General features: G+C 39.2%; 2 protein-coding genes across 3 annotated transcripts; both read right to left on the minus strand.

The window, feature by feature from the left end:
• Positions 1-342: 342 nt before the first annotated feature.
• LOC133715675 (F-box protein PP2-A13) lies at positions 343-2,262 on the minus strand. 2 transcript variants are annotated; one of them, XM_062142279.1, is made up of 4 exons: positions 1,566-2,262; positions 1,329-1,447; positions 1,193-1,258; positions 343-1,093 (listed from the first exon to the last, which is right to left on the minus strand). In XM_062142279.1, exons 1-4 carry the CDS (start codon positions 1,878-1,880, stop codon positions 682-684), a joined length of 912 nt encoding a protein of 303 aa, XP_061998263.1. In that variant the 5' UTR covers positions 1,881-2,262; the 3' UTR covers positions 343-681. The 2 variants fall into 2 exon arrangements, with proteins under 2 accessions (XP_061998263.1, XP_061998264.1); XM_062142280.1 differs by lacking the exon at positions 1,193-1,258 and having other exon boundaries at positions 1,566-2,257.
• A 14,369-nt stretch (positions 2,263-16,631) lies between these two features.
• Positions 16,632-17,357, minus strand: LOC133716640 (uncharacterized). The gene has a single exon (XM_062143323.1). It carries the CDS (start codon positions 17,355-17,357, stop codon positions 16,632-16,634), a length of 726 nt encoding a protein of 241 aa, XP_061999307.1.
• Between the last annotated feature and the right edge of the window lie 1,348 nt (positions 17,358-18,705).

The raw sequence follows: 18,705 nt of genomic DNA on the forward strand, positions 1-18,705 counted from the left end.
GCAGCGTGGTAATAAAGAAACAATGAGGAGCAAATAAGTAAATCAATATGGCGGGTACTGTTCACGGGGAGATAGCGCTTTAGTATAGGTAATTGCTAAAAATAACATGTGATTCACACAGGTAGGCCGGAGCGCTATTCAAATTGGGCAAGCCACTGTAAACAATCTCTATTAACCCAATGAACACTTTAAGATGTTAAACATGCTCACGCTCGGAGCAAAATACTTTTCTTTCTTTGTAGATATTAGGATGGGGACAATAGCAAGAAACCAAATGCTAATGCCAAGATGATGATTGATGAGTACAGAGAATGCACATCAAAGTTAATTGGAAAGACTATATTACCGTGAAAAAACAAAGGGCTTCTTCATTCATTGGCTTACGAGTAGAGAGTACACAAAACCAAACTACATAACCAAGAAACAAGAAGAAAAGTGCTTTGTCAAATGAAATACATCGATTGATAGTGGACATAAGACTCACAACTCACAATACATCGAAGCAGTTTCTTCATCTGGTAAAATATAACTGCAAACAACACAACAACATTCCTAACAAAAGGTACAATATATATACATATTCCCTCCTAAAAGAGATTGCATGCCCCTAAAACCAACCTGTAATCTCCATCTCACTCACTGCAACTAGTACTTGCCAACTCTACCTCCTAACAAAACGAGCTAATGCTCTTTCCCTACACTACTAGGGCGTATCAACACAGAGTCTACACAGACACCGCCTTTGGTGTGAGTACAATCGATCTGGGTCATCGAATATTTGACCTTGATCAAAGCATGAGGATCGTCAACAATAAAGTCTCCCACATGGTAATTGACCCAGTTTCCAGGGTTGTCCAAGTAATATTCTGATACAGCCTGGTGACCATTAGAAGTTGTAAGCTCAAACTTCACTGGTTTTATGTTCCAGCCATGAACATGCTCCGAATTGCATACTCGGCGACCAAGTCTCTTGGAGGATCTGCCAAGGTGGAGCCTAAAGAAGAGGCTATATTTGCCTAATGGAAATTGAAAGTCAAACTCTCCATTAACTTCAAACCACCAGGTTTGTTGGAGATAAGCCACTGTCTGAAACCTACACAATTTAATAACACAACACATCAAGTTCTTGAATCTCCTATCATTTCAGATTTTATGGAACAAGAAAATAGTATGACCACAATAGAAACATTACATATCAAAAAGGGGCAAGGCTCGCAAACTGGGACAAAGATACACAATTGCAGCTCTTGCTGGTTTCCTGGCTCATATCAAACTCTTAACATAAGGCCTAAAACAATAATGAACATATCCACTATGTACATACTCACCTTGATTCATCAATCGCTATGAAATTCCAATATCTTCGATCATCTATCCCTGTAATCGATAACGCCTTTGAAGAAATCGACAGATGAATACCACCCTTGGTCTTATCTAGCCAAATTTGCTACACAAAACAAGAAAAATTCCATAACAAATTAAACTAAACTCATGTAAATGCATAAAAATCCCATCTTCTCATAGGTAAACAAATAAGCAGTATAGCTTAGAGAGTAAAGAAGTACCTTTGTTCCATCATCAAACGAAATAGACTTGCAAAGCGTGGTATAGATATCCCTCATCCCTGAATTCTTCACCATAGACTTTTCATCGAACACCTTGTCCACAATAAACCGGTAATTCGTGGGCAACTTCGATTCCCAGATGAAATCGGCCCACGAAGCACCGCGAAAAGCCCGGTTCAACCGGGCCAATTTGCAAATCTCAGGAGGGTCCATGTACATCAAAACCAATGCCACACAGCTCTCTGGTATATCCCCAAGCCTCGGCTGCGCATAGCCCTCCGTGTCCGAAACACCCCCCGATAAATTAGCACCCATCACCCAAGTCCCAGAACCCAAATCCGAAATTATACAAAAAACACACAGAACCCCAGAATCTGTTTCCTGTCTAAACCTTGAGCTTGAATCTGAACTTGTAGATCTTCTGAGATAGGTTTAGGGACAGGAATCCCAACCGAGAACTCAGATTCAAATACATGGGCTTTTCAAGAATCCAGAAATCTGAAATATTACAATCAAATCAACACGTTGATCACTGAATCTAATTGTAATCTGGATCCTTGTAATCTAGGTGGAATCTGAAAGCTCGAATTTTGAGGGAAAGATAAAAATAGGAAAGGCGCTAACTTTGAGGATAAAGATGAGGATTCTGATATGGATTTTCTGAGGCCGAAAAAAGGAGGAGGGAGCAGAGCCTCTTAAACAGCGCAACCTCGTACGAAGAGAGAGAGAGAGGGAGATGGTGGTGTTGTGGGAGTGGCGTGTGATGCACGCGCTTTGGTTTAGCGTTGACGGGGTCCGTTGTGTTTCGGACACGCTGGCGCCGGCGCGTAAGTGAGAATTGGGTTTTTTGTTTTTTTTGGGCAATAGTGAGAATTGGGTTTATGGGACAATATGGCAGTTGATATTTTGGGTTTCTTCAAATAAAATTCTTCTAGTAAATCATGGTTTGGGAAGATTGTTGATGATGGTTATGGATTGGATAAGAATGAATGGATAACGCTCCTTGTTCTTTGTGAAAGAAAAAAAGTAGTGCTCATTGTACGAACTACAAATAGAAACTGCGAATGTCGCTAACTTGAACAAGCAAAACAACAACTTGAGAGGGAGATTATGATTCCATGAACGAGCATAAGCACATAAAAAAATGATAAATATTGGTCAGCTTGTCGGCAACAAAGTTAATTTTCCTGCAAATATGAGTTGAATCTCCCATTTGTAAGTGAGAGGTCGTGAGTTTGACTCACAATAGACTAGTTGGTGTATTTGATAAAAAAAAAAAAGGAAATAAACAATGTAGATTGTAAAATGAGGAGTGTGGATTTCACTCCGCAATATTTAACCAATAGAAGCCTTATTTTGTTGGAATATTGAGTGAAGATGATACTATAAAAGACTTGATGCATGGCACCATCTGATCAAATGAGGTTATTGCTTCTTTTTCTTTTGCATTACTTTTAGTATGTTTCAAAGTATGTGATGTTTTGATTTTTTCAATCGTTAAATATTAGTTTAATTTTATTTTTTTAAATATGAAAAAGTATGATAGAGCTTTCAAATTTCCGAAACTTCTACTATATATTAGAGTATGTGATGTTTAGGTTTCTCGATCGTCAAATTTTCTTGTTCAAATTTGAAAATGTGTGATCTGAGTTTTCTTGTTCATATTAGAGTAAAATTCTTCTTGTAAATCATGTTTTGGAAAGATTGTTGATGATGGTTATGGATAAGAATGAATGGATAATGCTCCTTATTAGTAGTGCTCATTGTACGAACTACAAATAGAAACCGCGAATGTCACTAACTTGAAGTCTATATACAGAAAAGCAAAACAACATCTTAAGGGAAATTATGATTCCATGAACGAGCATAAACACATGAAAAAATGACAAGTATTTGTCAACTTATCAGCAATAAAGTTAGTCTTTTGACAAATGTGACTTTAATAAATGCAATTAAAGAACCAACGTTCTTAAATTGATGAAATATCCTTATTTTGTTGGAATACTGAGTGAAGATGACAATGTAAAAGGCTTGATGACGCCATCTGATCAAATGAGGATACGCATGAGTGACAAATATTGCCTTTTTTTTTCTTCTTATTTTGTTCCAATACTTTTAGTATGTTTCAAATATGTGATGTTTTGAGTTTTTCAATCATTAAATATTAGTTTTATTTTATTATTTTTTTAAATATGAAAAAGTATGATAGAGCTTTCAAATTTGCGAAACTTCTACTATATATTAGAGTATGTGATGTTTAGGTTTCTCAATCGTCGAATTTTCTTGTTCAAATTTAAAAATGCGAGATCGAGTTTTCTACATCCCCCTCCTAGGCCCCCTCTTCCATTCAAACAATTGAACTACGTTGTCCAAAAAAATTTCATCTAAACCCGTAAGAAGAACCGAAGTTGATAAATAACCATATCACTTGGTCATATAACGAGACTCTTCAACATGGGGAAGATTTAGATTTATTAATCTTACTTTTTTCTTAATATTTATTTAGAAAAAAGATGGAGATAATTTTTTTGGAAAAAGGTGTGTCCTCTGGTCTAGTTGAAAAGAGGTGCTAAAGTACTCCAAGAGTCGGTGATGAACATGTCTCCGACAAGTCATCACATGCAAGAAACTTATTATTTACCACAATACTGTATAACAAAATTTGAAAAGGAAAAAAAAAAAAAAGGCGTGTCACCTTTTAGTTTTGATCTATTGGATCGGAGATAGGTTCTCTCTTATAAATTAATTTTTTTTTTTTTTTTATATACAATTGAGGATGAATTTGAAGTCTAATGAATTTTGCAAATGTAGTTCATTGCTTTAGATTCTCCAACGTAGATTGATAACTAGATGGCAACATATGTATAAACTAATTAAAAGAGACCAACAGGTCTTAGTCTGCAATTGTCATGTTCTACATCAATGGATTCAATATTGTTTCAACTAATCCAAAAGCATCAAAACAAAAACTTCAACCAACTACTAATTAAAAGGCCTATCCACAAGAAAATTACACCAATCATCCTCATCAAAAACGAAGATCAATTAAACTAATTATTCAGTCATATTTTAAAACAACAAGTGCTACAATGTAATTATTAAAAAGCTCACCTGTTTTATTGTTTTTTTAGATCCTAACCAAAGGCAAAGGGTCCATCTCCTTTCACAGTTTCACCTGTCAACTGCTTGCTCCTCAACTGCAAAAAGTGTTGAGTTTTCTAATCCAAATTAACTTCCTAATCAACAACTGTCCATGACATAATACCTAATTAATTCATAGGAACCACTACTTTTGTAGATCAAACTAATAAAAAGCAACACTAAAGGTTCCTTTTAATAGAGGACCAAAATGTCTGGTTGTTTCTTTAACAAAATGTGAATCATACAACTATGTATTCTAGTCTAGGGTATAATCCAAGCATTAGCATTCATCGACAAAGCTAATCATGAATGATATAAAATTGGATAGGCATATGTGGAGTTGAGTCAGCAAAGCTTCATGTAAATCCGGTGGTGGCTCTTCTTGTCATGGACACCACAGAGGGAGGGAGGGAGGGAGGGAGGGAGGGAGAGAGAGAGAGAGAGAGAGAGAGGAGAAGAAGATGATCTTATCCATTAACAATAGTAGAGAGCTTTGTTTACATGTGTCAAAGTACAGATTAGTATGTTTACGTACATGTGATTTTGAGTTATTGAACTTTTAAATTTGTGTGTGTGTTGGGTTGTAATCTCAAGCCTAGCCTAAGGAAACAAGGAAATGTATATTTGTTTGAAGAATTGAAGTCATTCTTTTTTCAATTGAGAGGATGATAGGTCTTTTTATTTATATTCAACTGAAAATCAACTGCTAAATCATCTTCGAACTTAGAATATCTTTCTATACTTTAGAGAAAAATTGCTAAAGAGGTTAAAACTAATGAATCTATATCATAATTGGAAATGTTTATTATATACGATGACTGGAAAAATGCCTAGCCTATAAGGAAACAAGGAAATATATATTTGTTTGAAGAATTGAAGTCATTTTTTTTTTAAAGGGATTGGTGCGGCTGCCCTCAAGTCTTGATTAATGAAATTGCAAAATATAAAAAGGGGGGGGGGGGACATAAAGCCTGAACCTCAAATTACAATAAGCATAAAGAGAGTATCTTGAAATAATACCGGGGTTCTCTTCAAAATCTATGTATTCTAATAAGCACCAATTAGCAAAGAGTGTACGAAAAGCTACTCCATTTGCTTTGACATAGCGGTGACATACCGGAAAGATAACTCTATAATGAAGAAGCATCATTAGAAATAGCACAGTTTTCCCACTATGTTGCCGCACAGAAATAAATCCGGCGACACTCAATTTCATCCTGCCACTAGGGGGTTGCGTTTATTTGATCAAGCAAATAGTCCGCCGCCTCGCTAGGCCAGACAAGGCACACTGAGTGTGCATACCGGGACAAAGCCCACTTCGCCCTACCAAAAAGTGGTAGGGAATTATTACTGGCATAGCGCCAATTATAATTAAATATAGATAAAAATAAAAACAAATAGAAAGGATAAACGGGTCAAGGGTCAAAGCCCATACCCAAAGTCCATCATGCCCAAATCAATGAAGCCGAGTGCAGAAATCAGAGCGTAACCATCCGGCCAGCGCCGCCCATGGCGTCCCACCACCGCGACCTTCCGTGAACCATCTAGCCTCGCCGCCCCTCCTCAGATCGGAGACATACCACCCAAACCAAATCGGGTCTAATTGATCCGACCTGAACCCAGTGGTTCTCAAAGATGCAATCATCCGGCCACCTCCAAAAGGCGATCTCCGAACACGCGACAACACCTTGAAGCATCCACCAGGATGACAGCGCTCCTCCCTAAGGCAAGGCAACTCTGGCCCCGCCTTCCAGTCATGAACTCGTCGCAGTCCTTCGTCGTCAAGTCCTCCAAGAGCTAGGGACAGCAACACCCTCATCCTACACCCTACACTCCGACTGGGCCTATTACTATCGGACACAAGGTCCCTTCTTGCCTGTCCGACGACGCCGCTGCCAGGGCGTGTCGTCTCGCAGCGGCGTCGTCGGACCAGGCATACAATCTTGCCGGACAACTAGATGCGGCTCTTGATTTTTTAGAGAAGTGTTTTAGGGTTTTTTATGTAATGTTGCTACTGAAGTCATTCTTTTTTCAATTGAGAGGGTGATAAGTTTTTATATTTTTTATTTTGTTTATATTCAACTGAAAATCAACTGCTAAATCATTTTCGAATTTAGAACATATTTCTCTACTTTAAAGAAAAATTACTAAAGAGGTTAAGTCCAATGAATCTATATCATAATTGGAAATAAACAATGTTCATTCTATACGATAACTGGAAAAATGGTTTGATATGATCTCAGCCAATTGAAAACATTAAATAACAAGGAAATCTAGTACATTCTACTTATTTCATGAGAACTGAAGCTAACTTCTTTGTGTTGTATAGGAAAGCTTTGGAATATTTAAAGCCCTCACCAACTTAGGGCTAGATTTATGTGATAATGGATTCATATATACACAAACACACACACACACCTGACCCTATTTTAAACAAATGTCGAGGTGCTGCAAAGTCATTTGATGGCAATAGATGGCCAATGCTTCATTGATCGAAGAAGTGTTGGGTATGCCTCCTTAACAAGATAAGCGATTAGCATATAATTTTGTAATAGTGTTAAATGCTTGTAAAATGTATTTACTGGATAGCAATAGCAATGAATTGAAGGGGTGCAATGTAATTAATATTAATGGCAAATTAATATATTTTGATTGGCATAGTAGCCACTAACAATATTGATTGGCCTAAGTTGTTTGTGAAACAGGCTTAAGGCTTACTGAAAAGTAAAGGCATGACATTAGTAAATGTCAATTTTGATAATGACAAAGGAAAATCAGCTGATCACTTATCAAATATGTACATGAAAATGTGCAGCGAGCAATTTATGTACATGTGATTAGCTAACGTAGCTAGGTGGTCCAATTGAGCTGAGGTGTAGGTATGCATATTTCTAAAACACTAGAATTCAGAAGGTATTGCCGCATGACCAAGTATTAGTCAAAAAGTGTGCTAATGCTTAGTATTAATGGATGACGGAAGCATATATACCATGGAGTTTATACATGCTTTTGAGATAAGAGACTTCGTCTATATATGGGTGTAGCATCTGTATGCGTTTACAGTTTTACTGGCAATGTATGTATGTGTGTGTGTGTATATATATATACAGATCCTATCGAGAGCGGAGCTCCGCTTTGAAATTAACGTGTGAAGTTCGAGTTTTGGATCACTTTTCGGTCGCATATCCACATCTCGACCGTTCAGTTTTTAGGTACTAGTGTATAGATCATCTCTGCAAATTTTCAGCCAAAATGATGATCGTTAAGGAATTGATAACTGCCTTAAAGCTAGTACGGTTCAGGTTGACATATATATATATATATAGATCATCTCTGAAAAATTTCAGCTAAATTGATAGTCGTTAAGGCATTGATATATATATATATATATATATATATATATATATATATATATATATATACGGAGAGGATCGAGAGCGGACGTCCGCACTTTCGCTAAAGTGCGGACGGCAACGCAGCAGCACGGCTCGGGGCGCGACGGAGCGGCGGAGCATGCCGGACGGAGGCCAGGGGTCTGACGGACCTGTCTGCAGTCGGGTGGAGTCGCCGGCGACGAGGTTGCAGCGATGCATGTCCGGTTGCAGTTGCAGGTCAGGTCACTGCCCAGAAACCTGCAACCCCGACCTGCTCCGACTTCAATCGCTGCCCAGACACGTCTAGGAAGCCTCCGGCCTCCGTCCGGCAAGCTCCGCGCCGCCGTCGCTGCCTGGAACAGCCTGCTGCGTCGCCGTCCGCACTTTAGCGAAAGTGCGGACGTCCGCTGTAGATCGGGCCTATATATATATATATACAGATCCTATCCAAAGCGGAGCTCCGCTTTGAAATTAACTTGTGAAGTTCGAGTTTTGGGTCACTTTTCGATCGCATATCCACATCTCAACCGTTCAGTTTTTAGGTACTAGTGTATCGATAATCTCTGCAAATTTTCAGCCAAATTGATGATCGTTAAGGTATCTAACTCGCTTAAACCAATGGACGGACTGAATATGTCAACCTGAACCGTACTAGCTTTAAGGCAGTTATCAATGCCTTAACGATCATCAATTTGGCTGAAAATTTGCAGAGACGATCTATACACTAGTACCTAAAAACTGAACGGTCGAGATGTGGATGTGCGACCGAAAAGTGACCCAAAACTCGAACTTCACACGTTAATTTTCAAAGCGGAGCTCCGCTCTGGATGGGATATATATATATATATATATATATATATATATATATATATACAGATTTTATCCATAGCGAGGCCTCGCTTTGAAATTTCAGAGCGAGGTTAGGGTTTAGGGTCACTTTTTGGTCTCATATCCACATCTCGACTGTTAAGTTTTTAGGTACTAATGTATAGATCATGGGTTAAATACTGCTTACTCCCTATACTTATAGAGTTTTATCGTTTCAGTCCCTGACCTTCGAATTTCACCTAAAAAGTCATTGAACTCCCAATTTTCTCCCAATAGGTCCCTGCCGTCAAGCATCCATCAAAAACTCCGTTATCTTCCCCTAAAAAGTCTATTATACCCTCAATTACTTTGAAAAAATATATATTTCTCTTCCTCTCTTTTTTTATTGTTTATTTTTTTTTATTTTTACCTCTTCTTCTTCCGGCTCTCTCGCCTCCTTCTTTTCATCTCCTCATCAAGATGGTTCCAATCCACATACCTTCAAGAGGTGAAATGAAAAAAAGAAATAAAAGAGAGAGAAAAAATAAATAAATAAAAAAGTAAGTGAGGGCATAATAGACATTTTCAGCAACTTTAACAGAAAATTTTGACGGCAGGGACCAATTGGGAGGAAATTGAGAATTCAGGGACTTTTTAGGTGAAATTCGAAGGTCAGGGACTGAAACGATGAAACCCTATAATTATAGGGAGTAAACAGTATTTAATCCATAGATCATCTATGCAAAATTTCAGCCAAATTGATAATCTTTAAGATATCTAACTCACTTAAACCAGTGGACGAACTGAATTTGTCCAACCTAAACCGTACTAGCTTTAAGGCAGTTATCAATGCCTTAATGACCATCAATTTGGTTGAAATTTTGCAGAGATGATCTATACATTAGTAGCTAAAAACTGAACGGTCGAGATGTGGAAATGCGATCGAAAAGTGACGTTAAATTAGGAGTTGGCCTTAGGTGAAATGTCCAATATACCCCTCTGTTATTTCTTTTTCTCTTTTTTTTTTTATTTTTTCTTTTTAATTTCTTTTTCTCCTTTTTTTTTTCTTTTTTCTTTTTAATTTCTTTTTTTTCTTTTTAATATCTTTTTTGCTTTTTCTTCTTTTTTTCTTGTTCCTTTTTAATTTTTTTTTCCTTTTTAATTTCTTTTTTGCTTTTTCTTCTTTTTTTCTTGTTCATTTTTAATTTCTTTTTTTCCTTTTTTTTTTTTCTTTTCATTTTGCCTACTTTCTCCTTCATCAACCCACCAATCCCATTCCAATCAAACTCCACAGCCCATTTGTTTCTCTCCCCAAATTGAAACCAAACCCAGCAAAGACCTAGCTTGGCGGTGCAGAGATGGACATCGAGCAAAAGCAAGAGGCTAGGAGCTGATCGATCACTTCTTCACCTTCTCTGAAGCCATCTCCCTCTGTTGGGATCCGCCCTCGCCTCGATCATCGCCGACGCCATCTCCCAAACACAAGCATATCCCAATCAGCTCGAAAATTCGCCACTAAACCACTCCCCTCTTGTTTTCACAGCCTACTTCTCTCTCTCCCACTCAAATCTCACTTTCTCTCTCCACATCAAGCCTCAATTTGGAAACTTTTCACTGAAAACTACCATTTTTTCAGACCCTGAGGTTTTTGGGTCTTGCTCAAAATGGTGATTTGGATTTTGCGTTTGGTTGAAATGATGGTTTTTGATGGCCAAGTTGACCAAAACCAGAAGTGAAGAAGAAGAATAGTGATGGAAAAGGAAAATGGCCGTCGGCGTGGCCGCGTGGAGAATAATAATTGAGGTTTCGGGTCGATCTGGATTGGTTCGCCGACGTGGCGCTACCGATGCAACAGGATACGATGGTCATTAAAAAGGAAAAAGAAAAAAGAAAAAAGAAAAGAAAAAGGAAAAAAGAAATTAAAAAGGAAAAAAGAAATTAAAAAAGAAAAAGAAAAAAAAAAAAAAGGCCGCCGGCATGGAGAACAAGAATTGGGGTTTCGGGTCGATCTGGATTGGTTCGCCGACGTGGCGCTACCGATGCAGCAGGATACGATGGTCATTAAAAAGGAAAAAGGAAAAAGAAAAAAGAAAAAAGAAAAAAAAGAAATTAAAAAGGAAAAATAAAAAATAAAAAAGTAAAAAAGAAATTAAAAAGGAAAAAGAAAAAAGAAAAAAAGAAAAAAAAGAAATTAAAAAGGAAAAAGAAAAAAAAAGGAGAAAAAGAAATTAAAAAGGAAAAAGAAATAACAGAGGGGTATATTAGACATTTCACCTAAGGCCAACTCCTAATTTGACGCGGGAGGGACCAATCAGACGGAAATTTTAACGTTAGGGACTTTTCAGATTAATTGAGAATGTCAGGGACTGAAACGAAAAAATAGTCATAGTACAGGGACTAAAACAGAATTTAATCCTATATATATATATATATATATATATATATATATATGTTATCATGCACTTTCAAAATGAAGTGAGGTCAGCTAAGTTGAAAGAGTAATTTGTGCTGACACGTTTGTTTACATATACCCTAGATAACCACAGAAGACAAAGTAGACCTTAATAATGGTAGATCATGTAAAGAACTCATAGACATGTGCTGTGCCGTATGTTTATCAAGCTTATTGATAAGAGGCAAGAGTTTAGCAGCCTTAGGGTATCATGCTATTTGATAAGTGGCACCAAAGTAAGAGTTCTGCTATTTGTAAGTATTGGAGCATATTGCTCGGTTGCTTACTCAGAATGTCCAAACATATAAACAGCCCCGGGAGTAAGACAAGGTAATTTAACTCAAGCATGGTATGGTATATATATGACATATACAATAACATGGCATCAGTGTGCATGACATCTGGGACGCAGAAGCTCAAGTAGGACCTAGTTAATAACTTGATATATATGCATACTTGGTTTGGACAGCCAGTTTCAATAGATGAGTATGTGTCGAAGAGCAAGTAGAGATGGCACATGCGACCAATGACAAGGTACCAGAACGCACTAAAGTATGAATCTACGTGGTTTTGTGCAGTAGCCACATATGCGGTCATTCATATGATAATCAATACCACAGATGAGTGAGAAGCATGAAAGAACTTATCTGGGCTTGGTGATTCCTTGATACCATGGTCTAGTTTGGGAGCATAAGCTTCAGAGAATTGAATGGGTGTTAATGCTCGTGATTCAGCAGTAGTCAAATTCCGTTTAACGTTGGTCCTTGTTCGGACCGCTAACTGAGATGAATATAGTGCTAGCGTCACCTGTTAAGTAAGAGACACAGGCCGTCAGAGGGGGAGACCGCGGTTGGCGGCCTTCTCAGCTCCGATGCCTAAGTCAGTTTATGTATATGTATTGACAGAGTAACGTTAGATAAGATAATTAATGTGTATTTAATGAGGAGAGAGATGGACCTTTTATAGATGGGGAGGAGACTGATCTCTTCCTTGCTTTCGATGTGGGACTGATGTGCATTAGGTCTCAGCTTGTGATGCCTTAGCGAGGTGGTTTTGGCACGGCGCGTGGGGGCTCGTTAGCGGTGATCTAGGTCTGAGCCTAAGCTCAGGTGATAGCCCGCCAGGTGGTGTTCCCGGAGGCATCACTCATGGCGGTGCTAGCGCCTCTGGCGGCATCATGGGCATGGCTCATGATAGCTAATTATGCTTAGGCAAATGACTATGTAAGTACAATGGGTGTTTGCGGGAGAGCAAATATGGTGCCCAGAGAAGATAGATTGAACATGGGTGCCCCAAGTAGATGATGATTTTGGCTTGGTGTACGATGGTGGTGGCCGACGTTCAGCAAAGGGAGAGAGATTGTCGAAGGCTTGATCTGAAATTGATTGGAAAATTGAAGACGATTATCAGATAACGCCCAAACTGCTCATTCAATTCGATCATGACCTGCAACCAATGGGTGAACGCTGAAGATGGAGGGTGTGCAGAGAAGATTTTGGTGTGCGGTGCGTTAAGACTGTGTGCAATGTCAAGATTGTGTTGTTGCGTCAGGACTGTCATGGTGCTTGATGCTGGCGGTTGGCGGAGCTTGCGCTGGTGCCGAGCAGCGCCCGTTGCTGGTGCTGGCGGCACTTGCTGTTGGCGCTAGCGGCGGTTGGCGGTGATCGTTGATGTTTGACGCTGGCGGTGGTGGTGTGGCTGTGTGGTCAGTGAGGTGACCTAGAGCGAGCGAGGATGCTGGTGTTAGCGTTCAGCACTTGATGCTCTCTAGCCTCGCTAGCGCTGGCTGCTAGCCTCTACGTTGGCCTCCGCTACGCCGACTGGCAGTGACGGGGTGAAGCCGGTCTCTCTATTTATTATTATTATTATTATTATTATTTTTTTTTTTTTTAATTTTTTTTTTTTTTTATAAAAGCAAGTTGAATCTACTGGCGTTGTTGACGCCTGGAGGTGAAGGTCTGTCGTCCGCTAGGATTGATGTAGCGATATCGAGGATTGGGGCTAATGAGCTGCTGCCTGGCGCTAGTGATCGCTGGCGCTTGCTGATAAAGTTGGGCCTTGCCTGGCGGAGCCAACTGGGGAAGGCTGGGTGTCCAGAGAGAGCTTGGCGGAGTAACGAGCCAAGGAGAAAACTTGTAGCGAGGGCTCTTTGGCGGAGCAGCAGCTTGACGCTGGCGGTGCATCATGGTGACAACTTTGCAACCTCGTCAACCAAAAGTCACGAGGTAACGAGAAGATTGGGTGCCAGAGCCTATTTTTGGGTGTCCAGAGTAAATTGGCACCTTAAATTATTATTTATTTATTTATTTATTTATTTTTGTGGTTGCTGCTACCGCTTGGCATTAACCGAGCCAACTTCTCATAAAGATATTTGAACTTTGAGCTGGCGGAGCAAGTTTCTCGTGTAGAGAAGCCATTTTTCTTAGGGATAAAATCTGTTTAGTCCCTATAGTTTGCCTCTCTCATCGTTTCAGTCCCTGACATTCTAATTTAATCTAAAAAATCTCTGACCTCACAATTTCCCTCCAATAGGTCCCTTCCGCGTCAAATTAGGAGTTGGCATTGGGTGAAATGTCCAATATACCCCTCTGTTATTTCTTTTTCCTTTTTAATTTCTTTTTTTCCTTTTAATTTCTTTTTTCTTTTTCCTTTTTAATTTCTTTTTTGCTTTTTCTTCTTTTTTTTCTTGTTCCTTTTTAATTTTTTTTCCTTTTTTTTTCTTTTCGTTCTGCCTACTTTCTTCTTCCTCAACCCACCAATCTCATTCCGATCAAACTCCATAACCCATCTGTTTCTCTCCCCAAATTGAAACCAAACCCAGCAAAGACCTAGCTTGGCGGTGTATAGATGGACATCGAGCAAAAGCAAGAGGTTAGGAGCTGATCGATCACTTCTTCACCTTCTCTGAAGCCATCTCCCTCCGTTGTCTCTTAGCGGATCCGCCCTCGTCTCCATTGTCGCCGACGCCATCTCTCAAACATAAGTAGATCCCAATCAGCTCGGAAATTTGCCGCTCAACCACTCCCCTCTTGTTTTCACAGCCTACTTCTCTCTCTCCCACTCAAATCCCACTTTCTCTCTCCACATCAGGCCTCAATTTGGAAACTTTTCACTGAAAACTACCATTTTTTCAGACTCTGAGGTTTTTGGGTCTTACTCAAAATTGTGATTTGGATTTTGGGTCTTGCTCAAAATTGTGATTTGGATTTTGGGTCTGGTTGAAATGGTGGTTTTTGATGGCCAAGTTGACCAAAACCAGAAGTGAAGAAGAAGAGAAGAAGAATAGTGATGGAAAAGAAAAATGGCCGCCGGCGTGGAGAACAATAATTGGGGTTTTGGGTCGATCAGGATTGGTTCGCCGACGTGGCGTTACTGATGCAGCAGGATATGATGGTCATTAAAAAGGAAAAAGAAAAAAGGAAAAAAAGAAATTAAAAAGGAAAAAAGAAAAAAAAAAAAAGGAAAAAAGAAATTAAAAGGAAAAAAAGGAAAAAAGATATTAAAAAGGAAAAAGAAAAAAGAAAAAAGAAAAAAAAAGAAATTAAAAAGGAAAAAGAAAAAAGAAAAAACAATTAAATAGGAAAAAAAGGAAAAAAGAAATTAAAAAGGAAAAAAAGAAAAAAAAATAACAGAGGGGTATATTGGACATTTTAACTAAGGCCAACTCCTAATTTGACGCAGAAGGGACTTATTAGGGGGAAATTGTGAGATCAGGGAGTTTTTAGATTAAATTAGAATGTCAGGGACTGAAACGATGAGAGAGGCAAAGTATATGGACTAAACAGTATTTAGCCATTTTTCTTATTACCGCCAAGGATGAGGCAATGTTGATCAAACTTGGGCATAAGTTGCAGCCAAGAAAATTGAGTTGATGCTTGCACTGGGAAGTGAGCAACAGATTTAGATAACTCAAAGAAGAAGAGAAAAAATTTCTTTGAGCTCCATTAAGCTGACTTAACGCATGGTAAGTGACGAAGCCATTATATTGGCTTCTCACATACAGTGCCAATGTTACCATTAGGATCCGCAGGGGTCTAGTTAACGTTAGAGAAAGAGAGATAGAGAGTAAGTGAGACACAAGAGGTTGGTCTCCCGCCTTAGCAGGAGACTACGTCCACTTCAAGTTGACATTTTTTCCATTGGGTAATACCCGCGGGTAATATACCCACCCAGCAACCAAAATGGGTAATACCCATGATACCCATACCCAGTCTTTTTTTTCGCGGGTATTTCCATACCCACCCATCGGGTAAATGGGTACCCAACTACCCATCTGTTTGCTTTAATTTTTTTTTTTTTTTGCTGAGAAAAGCATCTCTAAGAATAGAAAAAACAAAAACAAAAAAACCATAAGAGTAGATCTAGGATTGTGGGAATACTGAAATCAATTCCTTCAATTATTCATCATATGTGATTGATCAGATGGCTCTCGCTACATCACCACTCCTGCACTCCTCTCAAATCCTCGTCTCCGATTCTAGAGGGTACACCTTGCCGGTGGCCACCGAGTTCGTGAAGAAGATGCGCGCGTAGGACTCAACCACCACCGCCACCACTCCCACCGCACCGAGAGCCACCGGCGCATTCTCTGTGACGTTGATGGTGTCGAAGCCGTAGACGACGAAGATCGGGAGCTCAATTTGAAACCAAAGGAGGAAGAAAGAGAGTTTTCCATCAACAACAAAGATCTAGAGCTCTATTCGAAATTAAAGGAGGAATGATTGAAGATCTGGGATTTTGAGAAGATGAAGATGAATCTGGGAGAAGATGAAGATCTGGGATTTAGAGAGACGTGAAAAATTTTCTTTCTTTTTCTTTTTTTTCCTTTTTCATCTTTTTTTTTAATCATAAACTTAATTTTGATTGACAATTGTAAAAAAAAAAAATGTGTAAGAATATAGCTTAATAAGTTTTGATAAAAAACAAAAAAAAAACAGTTTAATAAGTTATATGGGTATGGGTACCCGCGGGTATACCCATACCTGAGCGGGTATCCAACACCCATTACCCATTTACCCGTGGGTAATTTACCGCTACAAATACCCAAATCTTTTTACCCAAATAGAACAGGTACCCGTGGATACCCATACCCGTGGATTTTTATGTCATCCCTACGTCCACTTCAATATTGCATTATATGTGTTTGGGCCTTGCGGCCCAACATAATTATAAGAGATGTAATGGGATGGTCTCTAAGTGGGAGGAGGGGTCCCTTTTATAGGTAAGGGAGCCCCTCTTCTTTACATCTTCTTCAATGTGGGACAAGAAGTCCCATTTCTAGTCCTCAAGTCCTCAAAGTATGTTGTGAAGGCAAGTTGGCAAGGCCGGGAAGGTTGCTTCTAGGTGAGGTCTTGGCAGCCTTCGACTACCACAAGGTAGGTTAGATGTCGGGCCACAGGATGTATGTCGCTGTTGGGCTCCACCATGGCTTGTGGGTCCTCTAAGAGGGTGTTGCTTATGCTTGGTGACAGAGAAAACAAGCTTGCTAGTAGAGGTATCTACATTGGCAGTTCTAGGAGCAAAAGAAAATTCCAGATTGTGTACATACTTGCTGCACTGATGTATATCCAACAATAAGTTGGCATTTTCATTGAGGTCAAAATCTTCTTCCCCAATCTCTTGTATTGCAACCTGGCAATTATTCTCAAGGCATGCTTCTTGGAGGCTACGCTGCCGTAGAAAATCAATGCCCTCACGAATTGCTAGTAGCTCCACTTGCTTTGGAGATGAAACATGATGTACACACTTTGAAAAACCAGCTACAAAAGAACCATCTTTTCTTCTGATCACTCCACCAATGCCTCCAATATCTTTAGAAGGCAAGAAAGCTCCATCAACATTGATTTTGAGCTGTTGTCTTGATGGTGGAGTCCAATGTTTACCCAGTTTGGCTGCTTTGTCTTGTGGCTGTAACTGCTGCATTTGTAGGAATTGGTCATACCAAGTGAAAGTGGTAACAACAATCTCTTGTGCACTCTTGAGCGTATCATTCCACAGTTTACCATTTCTGTTTTCCATAGAGCCTATAGTAGCATAAGTAGCTTCTCCTAATTTTCTTTGTTTAGATGGTGGCCCTGATGCAAAACCCAATCTTTGAAACTGCACGGCAAACAACTAGCAACTGGAATGTTTGCTGCGCTAATAGCTTCTTGTGCCATAGGACAGTGACACAACACATGGCTATTTGTTTCCCAAGCTTCACTACATAGCAAACAGTTTTAAGGGCCTAGTATATCCCTTGTGACTCAAGCTTTCTTGAGTAGGCAATATGTTGTTTGCAGCCCTCCAGAGACATATTTTCACTTTGCCAGGAACCTTTGTGTTCCAAATTTTCTTCCATAGAACCTCGAATGGATTTCTAGATGAGGTAGAAGTTAAGAACTCTCCCATAACCTGCTGTCGAGCAATCCAATATGCAGACTTGACAGTGTACTTTTCCATTCTTCTCTGGCCTCCATCTATATCGATCTTCCCCTGCAGTTCTACTCAAAGGAATACTGAGAATTTTTGTAGCTACCTCGGGTTGAATCAAATACCCGAGAATTATCATCATCACCTTGCTTGGAAGCTCTAGATTGTATCCTCTATGCGTCATCTTCTGAAGTTCTAAAACTCTTCAACATATCTCCCAAGTTGATAAGAATGTATATAATTTTTGACGATTAGGTAAGCAATTACGTACTACCGGCTGGCTTAGATTGCGAAGTTCCAGCAGCTCCGTTAGCTCCATTGTTACTGGGAATATAACTCCCAAGTTTATTTATGTTAGGCCTAGTTTGGATTATTATATATAAGATAAGCAGCAAAAAGTATATGGTAAAATTGAGTAAGTTTCTTTAAAAAATTTAACAATTTGATGACAGATTATATAAGATGACCAGAGTTAACTTTATAAGCTGAAAAATAGGGCTGGCCTTTTGAGCCGTTTGGACCGAACCGTACCGATTTGAGGCCGAGTCAAACTGATTTGGACCGAAATATTCAGCTTATCAATATTTTAGCTCGGGTGAGCAGTATCGAGAATAGATTTACGCTCGGCTATGGTATCAGAATTCTCATACCGACCCATGTATATATATTTTTTTTAACGAAAATAGGTCAGCCCTTTCATTAAATTTAGCAAGCAGTACAAGAACGAAACACCCCTATGGGGTCGACAAAAAGCAATTGTCCCCTTAAAACCATAAGAAACCCTATTCTAGACAAATAGTGCCCCATATAGTCCTAGTACACCCACCTTTTAGGAATTTCACGCACCATTATTCTAACAAAAACCAGAAACGACCTCGAAGCAGGCATAAAATGTAATAACTAAGGCACTGGTTTTTGAGACCCGAAATAACAAAATTAAACTAAATCACGCATA

This window comes from Rosa rugosa, chromosome 6, assembly GCF_958449725.1.
Source record: "Rosa rugosa chromosome 6, drRosRugo1.1, whole genome shotgun sequence".
Lineage (NCBI taxonomy): Eukaryota > Viridiplantae > Streptophyta > Magnoliopsida > Rosales > Rosaceae > Rosa > Rosa rugosa.